The 21440-nt window shown below is 38.2% G+C and overlaps 2 protein-coding genes across 7 annotated transcripts in view; both read right to left on the bottom strand.

Moving 5' to 3' along the window:
- GPM6B (glycoprotein M6B) overlaps positions 1 to 10932 on the bottom strand; it is a 109832-nt gene extending 98900 nt beyond the window's left edge. For 2 of the 6 annotated variants that reach the window (XM_087938320.1, XM_087938317.1), the window contains exon 1: positions 10441 to 10816. In XM_087938320.1, the coding sequence (XP_087794446.1) occupies positions 10441 to 10444 (4 nt within the window). In that variant the 5' untranslated portion in view covers positions 10445 to 10816. Of the gene's footprint in view, positions 1 to 9949; positions 10077 to 10440 lie in introns of those variants that run through there. The other 4 variants (XM_087938321.1, XM_087938318.1, XM_087938322.1 and 1 more) reach the window with 3 other exon arrangements.
- A 4996-nt stretch (positions 10933 to 15928) lies between these two features.
- GEMIN8 (gem nuclear organelle associated protein 8) overlaps positions 15929 to 21440 on the bottom strand; it is a 48594-nt gene continuing 43082 nt past the window's right edge. Inside the window, exon 4 of the mRNA XM_087938315.1 lies at positions 15929 to 18109. Coding sequence (XP_087794441.1) covers positions 17853 to 18109 — 257 coding nt within the window. The 3' untranslated portion in view covers positions 15929 to 17852. The remainder of the gene's footprint in view (positions 18110 to 21440) is intronic.

Here is a 21440-nt window from a genome sequence, read left to right as displayed (position 1 = left end):
GCTGGAGCCTGATGATATTCTGCGCAGTTTTAATGATTCTCTATAGAGCATTTTTGTCCGCTACAGAGCTGCTCCCATACCATGCAAGAATGCTGTATGTCAGGACACTCTCAATGGTGCTGTGGTAGTAGGATAGAAATGGATGCTGAGATAGATTTAGAGTTAGAAGGTTCCCCTCACTCTTTCATTGTTCAAATACAATTTTAGGATGTCAAAGGAATAAATTGAAATAAATACACATCAAGATTAAAGTAATCATAAGTCTGTCTGCACCTTTATTCCAAAATTTAACTAAGAAGCAGTTACCCAAAGATATTCCAAGTTCTAATATTAAACTGCAATATGTATGGGACTTTTATCCTTAACTTTAAAGGGATCATGACTTGCGACACTACAGACATAAATTTTCTGTAAAAGGGCTCATTTCTCAAAACACCATCCCCACAGAACTTATATCAACTACAGCCTGGTAGCCATTTGGATGATTCTGAAGACCTTATGATGCCACTGGAGATGGGGGTTGGGATATGTTGTGATGGTTGCTATCCATGCTGCTGTTTTGTATTTCCTGTGATATTAATGATATTTTATGTTTTAACTGCTCTGTTGATCACAGAAGCTGAAAATACAGGTAGTCTTCGAGTTACAACCACAATTCAGCCCAACATTTCTGTTGCTAAGTGAGATAGTTGTTAAGTGAATTTTGCCCCATTTCACAACTTTCTTGCCACAGTTTTTAAGTGAATCACTGCAGTTGTCAATTTAGTATATGGTTGTTAAGTGAATCTGGCTTCCCCACTGAGTTGGCTTGTCAGGAGGTCTTAAAAAGTGATCACATGACCCTGGGACACTGCAACCATCATGAGTCAGGTGCCAAGTGTCTGAATTTTGATCACATGGTCATGGGGATGCTGCAACGGTCATATGTGTGAAAAATGGTCATAAGTCATTCGTTTTCAGTGCCATTGTAGCTTTAAACAGTCATTAAATTAACAGTTTTAAGTCAAGGGGTACCTGTAGTTAAATAAATGTAAGCAAGAAAAAAAGAATTTTACTACATAAGCCTATGCATCTGCTGCATAGACACGTAGTCCTCAACTTACAACAGTTCACTTAGTAACCTTCAGAGTTACAACAGCACTGAAAAAAAGTGACTTATGACTATTTTTATACTTACCAATGTTGCAGCAGTAGCTGAATGGTCATGTGATCCAAATTAAAATGCTTGGCAACTCACTCATACTCATGACCGTGGCAATGTCCCAAAGTCATGTGATTCCCCTCTTGCAACCTTCTGACAAAGTCAATGGGGGAAACCAGGTTCACTTAACAACCATATTACTGGCAGTGGTAGGATTCAATTTTTTTTTTTACTACTGGTTCTGTGGCCCTGGTTTGGTGGATGTGGCAGGAGAAGGATACTGTAAAGTCTCCAGTCAGAGGTGGTATTTGTCAGTTCTCCAATGTCAACTAAAAAGATACTCCTTTGGTCTTTTTAGCTGCCAGAAAAAGGGAGTGGGGGAAAACAAGGCGTTCTTGAAATGCCTAGATAATCACCTCAACAGCACAAAGTTGTCAGAGCATAAGAAGGTTATTGGAGAGAATGATGGATGACTCTTGGAGATGGATGTGTCCCATTGGAGAAGTCACATCCAGAGGGAAAGACCAGGGTCAAGGGGGAAATGTATGATGTAATTTAGTATTGGCTGCAACCAGCCACGCGCCAACATGGCAGCCTCTAATAAATCAATTTACTTTTCTCTGAGATGTGGCTAGAGACTTTTGATTTGAATGAGGGTGGATTTGTTGGAGCCCTGACATCCGAACTAGTCAAAATTTCTGCTACCGGTTCTCCAGAACTGGTCAAACCCGCTGAATACCACCTCTGGTTACTGGCCTAACAACTGCAGTGATTTACTTAACAACTGTGGCAAGAAAGTTTGTAAAATTCACTTAACAAATGTCTTGCTTAGCAACATAAATTTTGGTCTCAATTGTGGTTGTAGTCGAGGACTACCTGTACTCTTAGCGTATTTAATCCCTGTATGTTTCTGTAGAAAATACTTTATCTAAAACAAATGAAAAAGGCAATAGAACATCAAGAATATTGTATTCATTTCATGTGAAGGGAACAGAGATGAATATTTTCACACAACTCAGAAAAAACAGAACACACACGCACATAAACACACACACACAGACATACATATATATAGACAGAGAGAGGGGGGAGGAGGAGTGATCTACAGGATCCCCTAATTGAAATGTAGCCAGCTATAATGACCAATACTAATCTGATTTGACCATTATTGTGGCTCACAAAGGGTTTTTAATCCTGCCTAGCCAAACTGTACAGCTGAATAGGAAGAAAGAGGATTGCTTTTCTTTCAGAGTTTGTCTCCAGCTGTTCAAAAGAAGAAAGCACAGTTGAAACACAAACACAATTGTCTTTCTTTTTTTGGGTCAAATTGTACATAACAAACCTTGTATCAGATAGTTAAAATTACATTCTTAACTTTTCTATTTCAAGGTAGCACCCAATGCTAACTTTTTCTTCAACAATGTACGTTTAACTATGATAGCTAGTATAGTGCAAGATCAACACCATTATTATTTTTCTTACACAGTTATCATGTGGACTAGTTCAGTTAGTTTTGTATGCCATTCTGGAATTCATTATTTAGACAACATTTTAAATAAATAAACAAAATATAATTAATTCACTGAAGTTCCCTTCTCAAAGTACTGTTTGAAAGCATGCATAATCTTTTCAGAAAAGGAGACATTATTCAAACAGCTGATGATCATTGTTGCTTTAGTATTTTCTAGCCATGTACTTTAAAATGGTAGGGAGAGAGAGAAATGGCCTCCTCATTTCCTTTTCTCTTATGAAAACCAGAGTGTCCTGCTGGTTGAGGACCTATTCAGTTCAGGAACTTTCATGCCAAAGAATCTGGCTTCGAGACTCTTTCCCATGCATGTAATAGGGTTCTCTCTGAAAATGGAATTGGGAAATTGAAAATAAGGAACATACAAGAAATTAATGAGTAGCCAGCTCCAACTGTTTTCTTGGCACAAAATCTTCCTACCACATCATAAGAGGAAAACAGAAGGAACTTTTTCCCCCATCTCTGGCCATTGATTCCTAGAGGAAAAAAATCAGCAGGGAGTCACACAAAAGGGTAAAATATAAAATCTGCAACTTCATCATCTCTCATTTCCATTTGTGTATATAACTTTTATAAGTGGCCTGTCATTACCCTATAAAAGGGATTGTTCTATATATTTAGTAGAGATGCCATCTCCCTTTTATTTATTTGTATTACGTTATTGCTTTCAACTCATTAACCTTCTCTCCAGCGATAATATAAGGAAGCTTGAGATAAAAGAGAAACAGACTGTCCCAAACAGACTGCTCAATAAACTCCCTGCTGAACCTTATTCTGGATCTTCCCATATGGTCAAATGAATGAAAATGAAACTGGTTAACAGTTTTTCCTAGCATGCTGTTGCTCTTTAATGAGAAAGCATCACCCAAGAAGAAGATTGGAGCTCTTTCATTTACCTATTCCCACTATGCTGCTACAATTAAGCATCCAGATGGTTCTAATAGCTTTGTTTGTGTTTGTTTGTTTGTTCATTCATTCATTCATTCATTCATTCATTCATTATAGCCTAACCTGTAGAATTTTGAACATAATAAGATAATGATGTTTTAGCTGTCATTGCTAAGCTCACATGTTGTAACTGTAATACTTAGTTGGAGGCTAAACACTCTGAAATGTGCACTTCACCTGTGTCACTACATAAACACCTACTCATGAAAAAAAGCATTATTAGCATTGGAGTTTTTCCAGAATTTTTTTTCTTGAAACAGTAATAATGATGTTGGTTCTTAAACTGCAATCTTATGCATACATTCTTAGAAACATACCTGAATAAATACAACAGAATACCAGAATAAATATGCACAGGATTGCATATTTGATAGTTTGACTAACCAGACAGTATTGGATATTACTGAATGGTCTTGCAAACTATCTCTTATGATAATGTAAGTGCTAGTTTTATGTAGCTCACTTAATAAGTGGCTCACTTCTATTCCACAACTACAAAAAGAAATACTACCCAAAAGTTGCTAAAAATAATCAATAAAGAATGAACAAAATAGATATAGCAATGAAAAACATCTAAAAGCTATTACATGGCTTAAACTCTCTCTCTCTATATATATATATAGAGAGATAGATAGATAGATAGATATAGATATATAGATAAACACACATATACATATACGTTTTCTGAGGTTCTCGCGGGTATTTGTATGTGGATCTTTGGTTATTCTGGTTTTCTCCCACGTAAAATTGGAAGTATCGAAATGTTTCAATGACTTCATCGAAACGTTGCCTAGATACTTCCAATTTTATGTGGGAGAAAACCCGAATAACTAAAGATCCACATACAAATACCCGCAAGAACCTCAGAAAACAAATATTGCATCTCTACAGGGAGGAAACCCACCATCTGACCAGGACTTATGAAAAACTTGAAGTCCAAAGAGCTTCCATTTTATGTGACCTCGTATTCCTATGCAACTGCCGAGATCAAAATTTAATCCCCACAAGCTTCCAATTGAAATTCCACACCAACACAGCAGCCACCAAACGCATCCTAAAAAGAACAGAATTGCCCCTAATTAGAAACGAACTTCACACAAAAAGATTCCTCCTGGACCAAATCAACAAAGATCTCCTCACACTTCACCTCAGACTCAGCAACAAGATTCACTCCTTGCTTTGGGACAAATCCAAACAACTCGCTGTCTGGAGAGCCGAAATACAGACCACCCTCAAGACAGACACACACACCAACAAACTCAGAAAACTACAACAACGCCAGAAACAAACTCCTCCCCCCTCACATTAAACAAACAGTGCACAACATCTCAGACAAGATCCTCACTGAAGCTGAAACCAATGTCCTTTCGAAAGGATTCAACTTTGCTGTTGCTCCCAAACACATCCCCACAAAAACCATCATATGCGGAGTTGAAACCAGCCTGACCAAGACCAACCCTGATGATGCTAATAGAATCAGACTTGAAATCACCAACATCCTCTGCACCAGCAAACCACCCAAAAGCAACTTATCCAAAGAACAAACTGCACTACTTAACCTGAAAGAAGACACCAGCATAATAATCCTACCAGCAGACAAGGGCAATGCGACAGTGGTTATGAACACATCTGACTACCAAACCAAGTTATTCAACCTACTCCAAGACCCCACATACAAACCCCTAAACATAGACCCCACCACCTACCTAGAAAAAACCAACAGATCCAAAATAAAAGCCTCCCCCATCAGCGAAGAAATCCAGCAAAGAATCATACCCAGAGAGAAATCATCCAGATGCCCTAAGCTTTATGGTCTCCCCAAGATACACAAAGAAGGAACCCCACTTAGACCAATAGTCAGCTCCATAGGCTCACCTCTACAAAACCTAGCCAAATTTCTCGCCAAACTACAGCCCTATGCAGAATCCATCAACTCACACGTAAGAAACAAAACTTACACCCCAACGACCTACTAGTGAGCTTCGATGTCATATCCCTCTTCACCCAAGTGTCAATAAAAGAAGCCTTGACAGCCATCCAAAACAAATAGAACCCCCCCAAGCACATCCTAGATCTGACCAACCACTGCCTATCCAATACATACTTCACCTACAACGGACAAAAATACAAACAAATAGAAGGAGCACCCATGGGATCACCCCCTCACCTGTCATCGCAAACCTCTACACGGAACACTTTGAAACACAAGCTCTAGAAAAATATGATCACAAACCCAAACTCTGGCTCAAATACGTAGATGACACCTTCATAATCTGGCCATACAGGAAAGAAAAACTGAACAACTTCCTCACACACCTCAACAGCCTACACCCCAAAATACAATTCACCATGGAAACAGAAGCTAACAATCAACTTCCCTTCCTAGATGTCTTAGTATACAAAAAATCCAGTGGCTCCCTAGGATATACCATCTACCAGAAGAAAACACATACAACCGCTATCTACACGCACTCTCACACCACCACCCAGCACAGATCAATTCCGTAGCCGAGACACTCATCTCCAGAACAAAATGCTTAGCCGACGAACAACACCTAAAAACCGAACTACACACTCTCACTAACGTACTAACAGCCAATGGATTCCAAAGAAAGAAGATTACCCACCTAATCCAAAAAGAAACCCCAACCAAAATCCAAGACAGAGAACAAGAGAACGGCAAAGCCCTCCTCCCATATATAAAAGGCACTATAGATAAAATCAGCAAGATCCTCCAAAAATGCAACATTAAACCAGCATTCTGCACAAACAGAAAAATATCCACCATCCTAAGAAACCCTAAAGACAAAATCAAGTTAGAAAACCAAGGAGTATACGAAATCCCTTGCACTTCCTGTCCCACCACATACATTGGACAAACTAACAGAAGAATAAGTGCACGCATTGAAGAACATAAGAACTCAATCAACTGACCTCTTCCCTGGTCCAACACCTCAAAGCCACAGGACATGAGATTGACTTTAAAAATACCAGAACTATCGCCAAAACCGAACATTTCAACAACAGAATAATCAGAGAAGCCATAGAGATAGAAAAATGCCACACAGCATGAATAAATGAGATGACACCTCCTGCCTACCAGCCATTTGGAAACCCACCATCATGAACAGATGAATACCTAACATGAAGAATGACACCAGACCCACACCCACGAGGGCCACACAAGATGCTACCACCACACTTCCACGTAGAAATCAGACTCACACCCACACAGAAGATGGGACACGACCATGGACCAGAAGCCACACTGCAGCTGCATCACTACCCGCTTCAAACCTCTCCGACCCATACATGAAGCGAACTGATGCCCACCATGAAGATGCGGCACGACCACGAACGTGAAGCCGAACAGCAGGATCACAGCTCACCAGCTCAAATCCCCCAGCAACTAAGACTAACCTGAGCACAACCAAGCCCCCACCTGAACAGAACACACCCCCACCCAATCAGAGTACAGCCAAGCCCCCACCCAATCAAGTCACACCCCCACTAGCAGTTAAAAGGAAGAAGCAGCTGCAAGCTCACATGACTCTGAGAAGCACAGAGCCAAAGACACAAGCCTGAAGATGATGAATGAGACTTCATCGAAATGTTGCCTAGATACTTCCAATTTTACGCGGGAGAAAACCCGAATAACCAAAGATCCACATATACATATACATATACATATACTATATATGTATGTTTTCTTAAGTTTTCACGGGTATTTATATGTATGGTATTCAGCTTTGTTCGGGTATTTTCCTCACGTCATTATAGTTGTGCTTTTAAAGTTGTGCTTTTAAAGAAAATACCCGAACAAAGCTGAATAGTAAATATATATTTATATGTATATATGTATATATATGCCACAGTGTGTGTGTCGTTATTATATATATAATTCTTATATGCTAACACACGCACACACACACACACATACACCCTATTATAGGTTGTATTTTCTCAACCTTTTTCACCTGTTCCTACAACACTCCCATCAACCAAGTGTTTCTCCTATGGCTCCCTATCCAGCTCACATTACTGGATAAAGAAATGGGACAGTAACATTTCATTTTTTATTGTAATTGTGTGTGTGTGTGTGTGTGTGTGTGTGTGTATTAATACTTAATTATATATATAAAATAGTGACACACACACACTGTGGCATATATATTGTGGCACTATTATATATATAATAGTCACACACATACACATGTGTCTATCTTGGGGCCCTTTGAAGTGAGTTCCTGGTTGAGAATCATTAGTTGAAAGCAATTATTCCTAGGCTGGTGACCTTAAGAGGTATTAGATGTTGAACTTAGAATTGTGAGCCAACACAAACAAATTCTGGGAGCTATAATCTCAAATATCGAGACAGCACAAGGAGAAAGTCATGGGCTACAAACAACATTAGCAAATGAAGGTAATATACGAAACTTGATTTGATGCAATAAGACAATGCTAAAGGTATTTTGCTGAGCTCTTAAAGTTGGTTGGACATGTCATTTATGTACTGTAGTTATATACATCTAGTTATAATAGTCGTGAGGACAAGCTTTATAATGCCTCAGGAATTGTGGCTGACTTTATCAGTCCCTGGGGACTGTTCTTGGATTGTTTCAAGGGACACAACTGTAATGCAGTAAGAATGGTGAGATGTTTTTAATTTCATTACAATGGGGTAAAGTTATTTGTCAAGAGAAAATGGTATACATTAGTCTGTTGCACGTAAAAAGTAGAATTTAAACTAACAGTTTGAGGTGTCAGCTGATTTGATGCACACTAATAGTAGGACATAAGTGATAAATAGCAGAAAAAGTATCAGCATTTTACAAAGCTGTATTTTATGAAATTTCTTGCTGCCACCCCCCCAAGAAGTAATAATGTTAATTATAACATTATAAACTAAGAAAAATTATTGTAAACAAACTATATGATACCAGTTCAGACAAGCTGTAAGTTGAATCCCAAATATGTTCAGATCTGACTTCTTTCAAATTCTGAACTTTGTAAATCTGTCTACAAACAAGAAAGATTCCAGCTAAAGAATCTCAGATATTATCATCAACTAATAAATTCTGAGACAATGTTTTATTTTGCTCATTATGAGCAGATTTAATTTATTATCATAATTGGCAACACATTCCAAAGTCTCTCAAAAAATTTCATTACAATGTTCACCATTAGATTCCCATTTCAAGAGATTTTATACATTTTGCTTTGTTCAAAGAAATATCTATAAACAAAACAGAACATCAATCCATCGTTGAGTAACTTTGGGTAGACTATCTGTAGAAATCTGAAGAATGATATACAACTTGGCTCTATGAACTATTCTTTTGCTATAATTCATATTTCAGATAGTTTGTAAATCACTAGATTAACCCTAAATAAGCAAAATAAGTGTAACTTATTTTCTCTCTCCATTCCCAAACAAAGGAGCAAGCAGGCCTTAACAATGAATTCAAATCAGTTACCCCAACTATGAGCTGTTGATATTTCTTTGCTAACACACACACACAAACACAGGAACATGAGCACCACAAACACACACACAACTTAAGTAGTGTCTGATTGTACATTAAAATTTTTAGCTGACTGCACAATTATTAAGGTTAGGTGTGCCATAAAGAACTTTTAGCACGTCTAATTTGTTCTATCCAAGAGATCTCTGGAATTCTTGACCATATCTGGAATAAATTAGCACATCTTTGCAATATTGTTCCACTGTAAATGCTAAGCTTCAGAGCAGCTATTGTAATAACTCAAATGGCTTTATATTAATATGAGAAAGAAAGATGTGGAATTTCATTTCAAGAGCTGTGGTCCTATTCACTCAGGAACTCCAGGACTTTCAAAGATCAAGTTAACGCAGCACTTTTTCATCCAAGAAGGCTAAAAGAAGTACACAAATCCAGACAATTGACTTATAGTCAGCTATAAATGCCTAGTTCTGTTTGGTAGTCAAGGTTATTCTGAAGTACATCTGCCTTTAGTCTTAAATTTATTTGCCAGCTTTTTCCAGTTCTAACCAGATTAAAGGATGCAGTCCTAACTTTCTAAAAAAGACATGGACAAAAAGCAGAAGCAATGTGGTGCTGAAATAATCAGGAGAGTCGTCAAACTCAAGTAGAGACCATCTAGTTTAAATTTACTGCTTTTTCACCAAGACTGCTTTATGGGCTCAATCTCTATGGGCTCCATTTAGGATATATGATTCTACTGATGCAAGAAAATCTGCAGCAAATAAAGGTACAGTGGAACTAGACTTCCACAGACTTAAGGGGAGAAAGAGCTTTCTTGACAACTGGGTGTTCTCCTATTGTACAAACCTTCACTGGGTGCTTCCGCAATCTCTTCGTTATTCCAGCAGTCTCTTCGGTATTCTTCCACTATGTTTCTAATACCAATGCCAAAGAGAAAATCCTTGCAATCGCTTTCCATGGTCAGAGAGGCCCCTTTTCCCCTCCGCAGAATAAACGCCCAACGTAGCGCCAAACAAGACAGCTCTTTTGAACATGTGCAGAGTGCCTCTCCTATTTCAGCCGAACCAAGCCAAAAGATGTCTCGCCAAGCCGGGTAAATAACGAGCCAGGACGCCCGAGGCTTAAGCAGACTGTTCTGTAACACGCATTATCGTGGTCAAGGTACCCACGTGGGGGCTATTACGCTTCGTTTCCCAACCAAAGCTACCACCAGGCAAGGAAGAAATTAACGGTGAATGAGGAGACGGAGAACTTTAGGGTTGGTTTTTTTTTGGGGGGGGGGGGGGGGACGGGGACGGAGGAGGAAAGCCTAACCGCAGCTGCGGTGCTCTACTCACCCATAGTCTCTCACAAGCGGATAGATGGCTCGGCTGAGTGGGAGGGCGGCGATGTGGAGTTGCTTTGCGAGGTCGACTTTCTCGGTTTCGGAAAGGAGACGGCAGGAGCCCAGCGTAGTCGAAGAATCAGCGCTCGAAGTCCGAGCCCTCTTCGGCTGGGTCCCTCCCTCGGCGGCCACAGCCAAAGAGGCGGCGCCTGCGCTGAGCAGCCACCGAGGAGAAGGCGGCCGGGGTGTGATGGCTATTAGTGTCTCTTTTCGCGCCTTTGTGAGAGGATGGGTCGCGGGAGCTGCTGCTGCGCTGCCGTTTGTGGTAACTTCCCCTGAGTACCCGCGTTCCGAGGAAGCGCAAAAGGGTTAGAAGGGCGCCTCTTCTAGTGCATCAGAAGCCAAAACTGGTTCGGGAGAGCTGTGTCGAGAGGGGGCCCTTAGTTCTGCCCTTTCAGACCGCCGTCAGCACACCCCGAAGGGCGAGCCTAGGTTTCTTTCATGTGTTCAGTCAACGAAGATTAAAGAAGCCAAAATATTCATAATGAAAGCCATATGAGTGGATGAATGAATGAATGAACTTCAAACGTGAAGTTCAGGAGACTGCATCCCAAATCACAAAAGCAAATGATATGTTACAGCTGATCCTATCCGCCAGCAATTGTGATTTTAAAATGTGTATTGAGTGATTCCATGGGGCTGTGTAATAAACCGTGGCTTTCCATATTTAAACCATGGCTTTCAGCATGTGTGAACAGTCTCAAAACAGATTCAATATGCACATTGTGTGCTTAACTATGGAGAAGCCACCACTGAACAGGTTCATGCAACATGCAAAAATAGAACTAAATGTGTCATTTAGGTTAGTATAATAGTGTGCTAAAGTTCAACATCCAGTAAGAGAACAAAGGATTCTAAGTCAACCACTGGCTAAAGGGTTGTTGCCAAAATAACTTTGGATTCCTGGACCATGGTCTGCACTGTTTTCATCATGGGCTTTTGGCAAGGGATGGGCTGCACCTCATAAAAACTGGGAAGAATGTTTTCAGAAAACGTATCAGGAGGGCCTTAAACTAAAATTGAGAGGGGGGAGGATGACCGATCTTTAGGATCTGCAGGACCTAATTCAAAGCAAAAACCTATAGAAAACAAATCAAATAATGAGGTAAGGAGGGATAGGAAGGAAGACAAACTTAGACACCCAATAGGAGACATAGGAAGCATACTCAGAGTCAGACATAAAGATCTCAAATGCCTATATACAAATGCAAAAAAAAAAAAAATGGGGAACAAACAGGGTGAACTTTAATTATTAATACATGAAGGTAGATATGATATAGTTGGAATAACAGAAACTTGGTGGGATGAAACCCATGACAAATACGCTCATAGAAGAATGTAAACTGTGATGACCTGGGGTGTGGCAGAAAGGCAACACAGTCAGATAATCAGTAGGAGTTCCTTTATTAGCTCCAATTTTACCTTCTGGGCTGGAGAAAAACTCTCCCAGGAACAACCTTTGGCTGCAGAGAATCAAATCCAAAACATGGTAAACAAAAACTGTAATTATAAGTCCAGTCAAGTCAAGATGAGGTAATTAGTCCGGCAAGGCAAGTGAAGAAATTCCAGATGTGAAGGAATGGCAGTAATTCAACCCGGTTGGGAGGATGCCAGGAATGCAGATAACCAAAGTCAATACAAGATAAACTCATGTTTGTTCCCAGCAGATGCTGCACTCAGTTGACTTGTCTTTCTCTAGTGTTTGGTTGAGAAAAAAAAAATGAAGTGTCTGCACTCCCACTTAACTTTTCCAGCCGTGTTACCAGAAAACTCAGATGTGTAGGTCTTCCTTAAATTAGATGCTAGTTAGAGAGAAAATATTAATGTGACCAACCCAGTGCAGGTAAAAAAATCAAATCTTGTCCCAGTTAAAGTGAGACCTATTAAGAGATACTGATGAGACTTGTTTCGTTATTTTGAAAGAAGATACTGAAAAGATTTACTTCATGCTATCCAATTCCTCTCTAATCTCTTATTCTCCCCCACCCTCTCCCCGATAGTCTCTGTTGCTATTGTGAATTGTCAAAGAGTAATATTTCAACTGCAAATTTAGGATTAGAATTATTTCAAAATCTCAAAAGAAGAAGGGAGACATTGGCGCATTGAAAATGTAATCCACTGACTCAGCATTTCACTGTGAACACTCACTAGTTTACTATAGTATTTCAGGATTGATTAAACTGGATATATAAATCTGAAGAGCAGCTGGAAACTCATATTTTGACTCCTTGTGTATGCAAATGAAATTACACAATCTTTTGTTTTGGTTTAGCAGAGATTGCATTCCTTCCACTGAACAAAAGGGGAAAAAATACTTCCTGAAATGGGCCCTGTGTGCTATATGGTCTTTCCATTGCCGCAGCCTTTTCTTTCTTTTGAAGATAGAACTGAACCTGTCTGTAGGCTAAGTATTTTTGGAATTTGATGGTAACATTTGGATAGAGATAGCAACAAAAAGCCTATACTGTGAATCTAGAGTTATTAAAAGGGAAACCGTGCCTCATTTGAAGATTACAACCACTTTTCTAAGATAGTATCTTGCACATTCATTTTAATTCCTTTGGGGCCTTGTCTATAAATGCCTATGAAGAACACAACCCTGAAGAAGGCAGTCAGACTATGTCCACTGATTCACAAATGAGCCTCAAATGTTGTTCTTCTCTGCATTCGTTTCAAGAGTCTCAATGTCTTTTTTTTGGGGGGGGGGGACTTTTTTTGCATTGACAAAAACTGAATGCAATATTCCAAGTGTGGTCTTACCAAAGCATTATAACATGGTCTTAATTCTATCCCTGTCAACGTAGCCTAGGACTGCTTCAGTTGATCCAACGCTGCCTTGGCCATACCCAGTCTCTTGAGCCCATTCATTGCTGATTTGAAAAGGCTGGGTGTTCACCCAGTGACTTTTCTCAATCCTTTTCTGGTAAAAGATCTTTGACTAGGTTGCAGCAGGGTGCCACTCTCTTGAAAACAATGCCTTAGGGACTGACTATGTATTTTAGCTGACAAGATATGGGGCATCTTTCTTTCAGACATCAGATTAAGTCACAAGGCAGTAGAAGCGAAGTGATGACGGAGAAGCTGTGCTGTGCAGTCTGTCCTGCCTTTGTTGAGGTGGTTTTCTGCCCACAAAACCCCACAAAGAATGATCTGAGGTTGCCTTCTGCCATTTGGCCTCAGTGAGCAAGTTCTGCAATTCTAACCCAAAATTCCGTAATACACACTCCTATATAGCAATTGGCAACTACTTATGCTGATCAGCTGGAGCATGGAAAATGAAAAATTGCTTACTCGGTTACAATTATTGATTCCAGCAGGTCATCATGTGAATCTATTGTGCATTATATTGTCCTGTCAGAATGATTATCTGAATTTAAATATTCAGAAGGTTTGAGTTTCTCTCTCTCCTTCATGCTCATTCTTATGCCTATAAAGTAATTGATAAATGCAGTTACAGTATGTTTAGTTGACTGAGAGATGAGCCAATTTTGTAAGTATCCCCTAGCAAATTATATTGTCTTTGTTGTTTTTTTGTATCATGTTGAACTGGGGAGGAGGCTTGAGCTGAAGTTGAGTGTGAAAAAAAACTCAGCCATGAATTACAACCATGTTCACTCATCATTTTAACTCACATTTCGTTAAATATTTTTTCTCTGGTGGGACTGGTCTACCAAGGCAACCTGGTCTACCCAAGAATGGGATGGAGCATACTGGTTCTGTCATGCCCCTGGTGGAGACTGACTCTGAGGGAGAGGAGGAACAGCCAACAGGGAGTGGAAGCGTGGTTCCGGACGTTGTGGAGGAGGCTGGGGAAGGGCAGAGGCTGGCTGAGCAGTCAGAGGAGGACCCAGGCCCATTCCCTATCCATCCTAGGACATGCAGGGAGGAGAGGATCAGGGGAAAACGTGGTCTACTCGGCCATGATCTTCTTCATGGGTTGCAGGTGTGAGATCTGCCTAAGTTTGGACTTGTGTGCTTGCAAATGCTGAAAGAGTGGGTTTTCCTGGATGAGGTTTATCTTGGTTGGCATTCTTCCAACAGACTGTACCTGGTTATCTTCTTGAAGTTTGTAATTAATTATCCTGGTCTGTCATGGAACTTTCTTCAGTGTGGTTTGTTTTTGTTTTTTGCTTCGTTATCTGCTCTTTGATTTTGAACTGTATTTCTTTCATTTGGAATGTTATTTTGAAAAAAGTTTAATTTCCAATTGTGAACAATTGAACAGTGAAGCCAAGTCGAGGGCATTAAAGGACCTTTAATTACGTTTTAGTTTTTGTTATATTCGTAGTACACTCCGGGTCATCACAGCTTCTGTTTTCGCCTTTCAGCCCCAGTCCAGGAACCTTTGCAGGCAGTCACTTTTGCGACAAACTATTTTTGTGTTAAATTTATGTTTTACTGACAAAGAAATAAAGGGAGACTAGTATGAATCTATTTCAAGCTATTTAGCTCTCATCAAGTAGCCATACCCTTCTGGGATTCGAACCTGTGCTGCTTACATATTAAGTAGATGTATTAACGAGGAGAACCCGTAGCGTAGAGGTTAATACATCTACATGTAAGCAGCCCGGATTTGAATCCCAGAAGGGTATGGCTAGCTGATGAGAGCTAAATAGCTTGAAATAGACCTATACTAGTCTCCCTTTATTTATTTCTCGGTAAAACATAAATTTAACTCATACTTTGATTAAATTAATAGACAGCAAACTGAATATACAGTATTCTGCTTCATGCAAATAAGTAGAACTAAAGAGAAAATGCCAATTTATTATATCCGAAACGAAGCCCCTAATTTGTATCTCCCAAATAGGTTAAAACCATAAGGTAAATAAGAAATTGGTCAACTGATTTTAATTTTTCAGTAGACTTGCACTTCTCTCTCGCCTTCTTCCCAAATATTTTTGAAATGGGCATAAGTATGAGTTGGACTGCATCTATACTCGTAAGCTAAAAATTTTAATTATTAATTTCTGATTGAAGAGACATACTGTAGGATTGCAATTTTCTTTACCTTTCAAACTTAAAAGAATTTGGTAGTTACAATTCTCTTCATCAGATGCACGGGAGTAATAGAGATGTAATAGAGTAACTCACAAAAGGTAAGTGTTTTAATAAAATTTTGTAATTTGAAAAGATGATTAGTTTGGCTTTCAAACTCTGAATATTTTCAAATAAACTCTGGGTTTAAAATATATTTTAATAAAATCATACTTTAACTGTAGCCCTTTCAAGAAAGATTATTTAACAGACTTCTGTTTAAAAAATGAACTACAATAAATCATTCTGTACTGTTAAAGAGCATACTTTCTGAAAATAATTCAATAGATTTGACAACAACCCTCTGAACAAAATCTTATTTTTTTTGAAGCAGACACCATTTTGAATTTTTACCAAATAACAGAACAAGGCTGAGAATCTCACAATAGCAATTATTCCAATGGTACTTCCAAATGACGTTTTATTGTGCAAATTGCTCTACAATAATTCATCCAAACAATGGCATAGGAAATCTTGATTGGTTTATTAAAATAATCCATATAACTGTCCAACTCAAACACGGTGACTCCAAGTGATATACAAACAACGTAAGTTAAACAATTTCAATGAAGAACCAAGATGTTTAAGAGTAACCAGAAACTCACATTCCAGACAGGAATTCCAATCATGCTGGTCCTAAAAAGCTGCTAAATATATTTTAAGGAAGATCTTTGAATGAAGATGTTGTACCAATTGGGAGCATTTGAATGGCAAGGATGCAAATATCTTATTTCAATTAATCACATCTAGCATAGTATGTCTATGGAGGTACTCTTTCAGAGAAAGGATTATCCAAAGGAAATGTTTAAAAACCATAGAACCAGGGGTGGTATTCAGCCGGTTTGGACAGGTTCTTGTGTCTGGGTAGGGAAAATTTTAATGGGTTCGGAGAACCGGTAGGGAAAATTTTTGATTGGCCCCATCCTCCTGCCTCCGTTCTTACCTCTCCTGTTTTGTTGCTTCTTAGCTCAGCTGATTCGTGCGGCAGAGCAGATTGCCGCACCTCAGTTGAGCGAAGAAACAGCTAATGGTCGATGTTGCTGTTATCTGCATGCATGCGAATCATGTTTGGCATGCCCAGCAATACAAGAAACAGCTGATGGTTGGTGTTGCTGTTATCTGCACACGTGCGAATCGTGCATTTACCGCGCCTATCAATGCAAGAAACAGCTAGTGGTCAGTGTTGCTGTTATCTGCGCGCACACGAATTGCACATTTGGCAAGCCCGGCGATGCAAGAAACAGCTGATGGTTGGTGTTGCTGTTATTTGTGTGCGCTTGAATTGCATGTTTGGTGCAGCCAGAGAAAGGTAAAAAAACAGCTGATGGTCGACATTTGTCCCATTTGTGCATGCACAAAGCAGGGGGCAGAATGTCTAACATGTATATTCACAAGGCCCTTAATATCAGCCAGCATATTTATTTATGCATATGTATAACTGCCTCTTTCTCAGTTAACAGGAATGTTAGTTTTGAACCACTTTTCTAAAAATGGATTTTGAGTTTCTACAGCTAAGTAAGACAAGAGAGAAAAGTCAGTAGCCATGGAGGGGAAATGAATGTGGCTTGATTAGAATTAAAACTTTGTTCCACTATATCTATGATGAGAATCACATGCACACACATATGACCCCTTTCCTTCTCCACCCCATGCCTAATTTATTTTTCTTCCTGATTGGTTAAATACAACTTCAAAATAAATAAAAATGTTTATTTTAATCTGCTTGGGTTTTTTTGTTCTGTTAGTTCTGTGAAAGTAAACAATGCTTGCTTCTGACTTGAAATCCTAAAGCTGAACTTTTCATTTTGGAGAAACTTTCTCTACATACAGTTCAACCCAATCTCAAAACCCGAATTACAGTAATTTAAGATATTTTGTCTAATTAATATAGGTGCCTCCTAGAAAATAAATGGTTGCAAAAAATAGCTGCATTTAAAGTTCTACAGCAAAACCTGCATAGCACTAAAAACAATTTTAAAAAATATTTGAATTTTGATAGTTTTTAGCCTTTTCCCTAACTCAACTGAACAAAAACAAATGTTACATCATTTCCTACAAGGCTAACACATGCCAAGATTAAATTAGTTGAAATACCCTTTAAAAGAGATTTTTCCTTATCCCCTGTACAAATGACTGATTCAGCTTTTCCTGTTGAGTTGGAATAGACTCTGGAAATTGGCAGACAAATTCAAAGTTGTGCTGGAAAGGGGAAAGGAAAATTAAAAAGGTCTTTTGCTGACTCTTCATTCATTCCCTTAATCCTTCTACTTGGTTGAACATCAGGATATACAACTCTGAATCTCCAAAAAAAGGAAAGAGGCGCATAACTCAGAGTTTCAGAGAAATAATTGGCCAGTACTTGGGCTGTTTTGTGTCACAATTCCTATCAAAGTTGAGTTGCATGGTGGTCTCCATTGCTTGTATTTTGTTGGCACCTTTGCCATAGAGCTTTCTCATTTCAGCCATTCTTCTCTCCCCGGGCTTCTCAGCTGGGGGCTGTGATGACCGGCTTGTGGACAAGTGAAGGTTGTGGTCAGCTTCCACATATAGCTCTTGGTGTTCCGCCTCCAGCTGTTTCTGTTTCCCTATGTAAAAAAGAACACAAAGAACCTCATGAGTTTTTTTAAATTATGGGAATCCCAAATGATGCCAGCAATGTACAACTTAGGTAAGTTGTCTAAAGATGTGTATACCTTTAAAACAAGAATTCTTGTTTGTATTTTAAACCCTCAACCACGTCAACTAGTCCACTATGAACTGAAGCATACTATTACATAAAGGGAATACTACTCCTAATTTAGAAAAATGGCATTGATCATCAGCTCTTTTTTGGCCACAATAGTACTTATGTCACAAATCATTTGGATTTAAAAGTATTGTATCATCCTGACCATCCCCCAATATCTGTGATCCCTTTTTAAAATGCCTATGATGATCAACACATAGTGGTTATACAAAACAGGAGTAATTATATATAAATTGGGGGAGGGGGCATGAGAAATAAAACAGTGCTTATTACAGTCATAAACCAGAGTTCAAAATAACACATGTTAAACTTAGATAGCAAAACAGAGTAAGAATGTTACAATGGTTGAAAAGTCAGAATGTCTAATTTTACAGGCAGTGTAACATATATTTAGTATCTTTAGATATAGCCCTCACTTTGCCATTTAATGACTTAAGTTTGGACCAATATCAGAACATTCTTGTGGGGATAATATTGATTGAATCTGGTGAGATACAAATAAAGGGAAGAGTGTAAAACATTCAAAAGCTTGAGCTAATTGATGGCTAGATGAATACACATGTAATGATGCAATAATTATGTTGACTTTCACCTGCCCGAGCACTATAAATGCAATAAGTGGTTAAGACATAACAAGAAGTAAAAAAAATATTGAGATGATGAACATAACCGAAGGAGATTCAAAAAATACATTTTGTTGAAATACTTTAAAAAGTGGTAAAGAATTTACTAGAGCGGCTCTTAAATTGAAAAAAAAAAAGAAGTAACATATACAGAGACATTAAATTTTTAATGTTTCATAAAGATGAAACCAATAGACCTAAACTGTTTTCTAGCTGTGGCAGTAAAATAATGCAAACAGGACAATATAAATTCAGCCAAATTGCTGGTAGTGAAGATAGTTGACAAAAAAAATCTGCTCAAATTAAGCTATTTTTGTGATACAGCTGCTGATATGGTTTACATCTGCTAAATTTACACAACTCTAACTTGTATAGACAAGATTGCAATTCAGACAGATGTGTTAAGAAAGTTATTGCTTGAAAAACTTCACTTTATCATTAATACATTCAAAATTTTGACTTACATTCTCACAGAAATACGTTACATTAAACCTATTACCAGTTTTGAAAAAGTGAACAATTTGTTTACACAACTGAGTCTATGAACCCACATGGAATGCTAATTTTAAAGGGTTGGTATTTAGATGATAATAACTATACTGAATATGGAACATTGATGGTGATTATAATAAATGAAATACGTATTTTGTAAAAAAATATTTAACATGTTTCTGGCATAACTTTAAAAAATCATTGTCTTTAACTTGTTTTAAATCCTTATATATACACACCCCTTACAAAACACCACTGTTTTTACTGATTTGTGGAATTTTGCCAAAAGCACATATTTAAAAGAAATGGCTACATGTGCTGGCCTCCTTAAAGAACAGCTGTGTGAGCCTAAAGTCATACTGGAGATACAATTCTTACTTATTGTTTCCAACAGTAAAAAGAAAGATGTTATCTTCAAGGAGAACATTCTTTTAATATTGAATTTTTACCCTGATCATCCTGAGTTCTTAGAAGTTAACAATTGTTTAAAATTGGAATAAAAACCATCTTCCTTAAAGGAGCAGCACAGCTTTCAAAATATGCCATGGAATAAGTGAACACACAACACTTCTAAATGTTCCTGGAACATGCAAGTCTTCAACTCTGCCAAAAAGAAACACACATACAAAGTCCAACGAGCATTACCAAAAGGTTCCAAAGTTAAGACACTACCATGCATGTTTTAACATGCAACTTGAACACACTGAACACACAAGCCACATGGAGTGGGAAAAGTGATTTAGGGTTTCAGCACTTCAAAAACCATGAATGCTACTTGCCAATCTCTACTTTCCATTCCATTCAAGGAGACTTTTCTAGATTTAAACTGTTGCTAGAAAATGACAATGGTTTTAGTCTGAACAGCAACATGAAACTAAATCTTGACTAATCAGAAGTATAATTATCCAACAGCACTGACCTGAAATCAAGGGGTCACTTAGATGAGATATTATTGAAAAGGTGTAGAATTTGGGAATTCTTGAATCTACTTGTTTAGAACTTGGCTATGGTCAAGTTAAGTTTTGTGCAATGGATAACTCTTTTGTGTAATGGATAACTAATATTGCAAGAGCAATATATGCCTTCTTTAACACATGTAGCCTGTTATAATGTCCTTTATAGAGGCGTGCCTTTGAACACCTTTAGAAAATTAAATTTCTGGCTCAGCCTGGCTGTATACAGGAAATTCAACCTTGTTTCAACAGCTGCATGACTTCCTACTTGTTTCATCCCAATTTAAATTGTAGCTGATAATTAAGGCCCTGAATGGTTTAGGTCCTTCAGGCCACACCCTGTTCTCCCATTCAGATCTATTGTTAGAAATACCTTCAAGGAAATCAGATTGTTGGAACAGCTTCAGAAAAAAAAATCTCACTTAGGTTGAGACTACAACATTTTAGAGAACAAGATCTGGGCTTTCCAAAGAAAGTCATTTAATTCAGAAAGCTATTTTGTATGCAGTTTCAGTTTTACATTTTAACCTGCCTATGATATTATTTTCATGTATATTTTTCATTTATATGATTTTTAAAGTGTTAAATATGAATGTTTGCAAGCTATGATTGTCAAAATTATCAATGGATAAATTAACTCCTAGTGTGTACTTTAGTTCCCAATATGCCTAACTACAATATATAAAATCAAAATAGCTGCAAAATGACATGTAAAGTTGAACAAACGCTCCTCACATTTAAATAATATATTGGGGTTGCATGTATTTGTCCCACCCCTCCCTTGATATTTTGAAGTCCAAATCTCCCAAATCAAGTGAAATCTTAGACCAGAAAGACTCCTGTAATTCTGTCAGTACAACCATTTTAGTACATTAGGTATTAATAGTTTATTACTTAGATTCTTCAAGTCTGTCTATTCCAATTCAGCTGGGCTGCTTCAGGGAATTGGTGTAATCTCCAGAGAAGATTTTACAAACATTATTCAGAACTCTGTAGGAGAAAAGTGTGGATGTATGGGCCAGAAAGTTCTCTTACGTTAGCAAACATTGTTTTATCTACACAGATGAAGTCCATTTCAGCTTGCATTCAGAGTTAAGCCTCT

This window comes from Pseudonaja textilis, chromosome 8 (genome assembly GCF_049901715.1).
Source record: "Pseudonaja textilis isolate UNSWEBS1 chromosome 8, rPseTex1.2, whole genome shotgun sequence".
In the NCBI taxonomy this organism is placed as follows: domain Eukaryota; kingdom Metazoa; phylum Chordata; class Lepidosauria; order Squamata; family Elapidae; genus Pseudonaja; species Pseudonaja textilis.
This window is presented reverse-complemented; position numbering and strand designations above follow the sequence as displayed.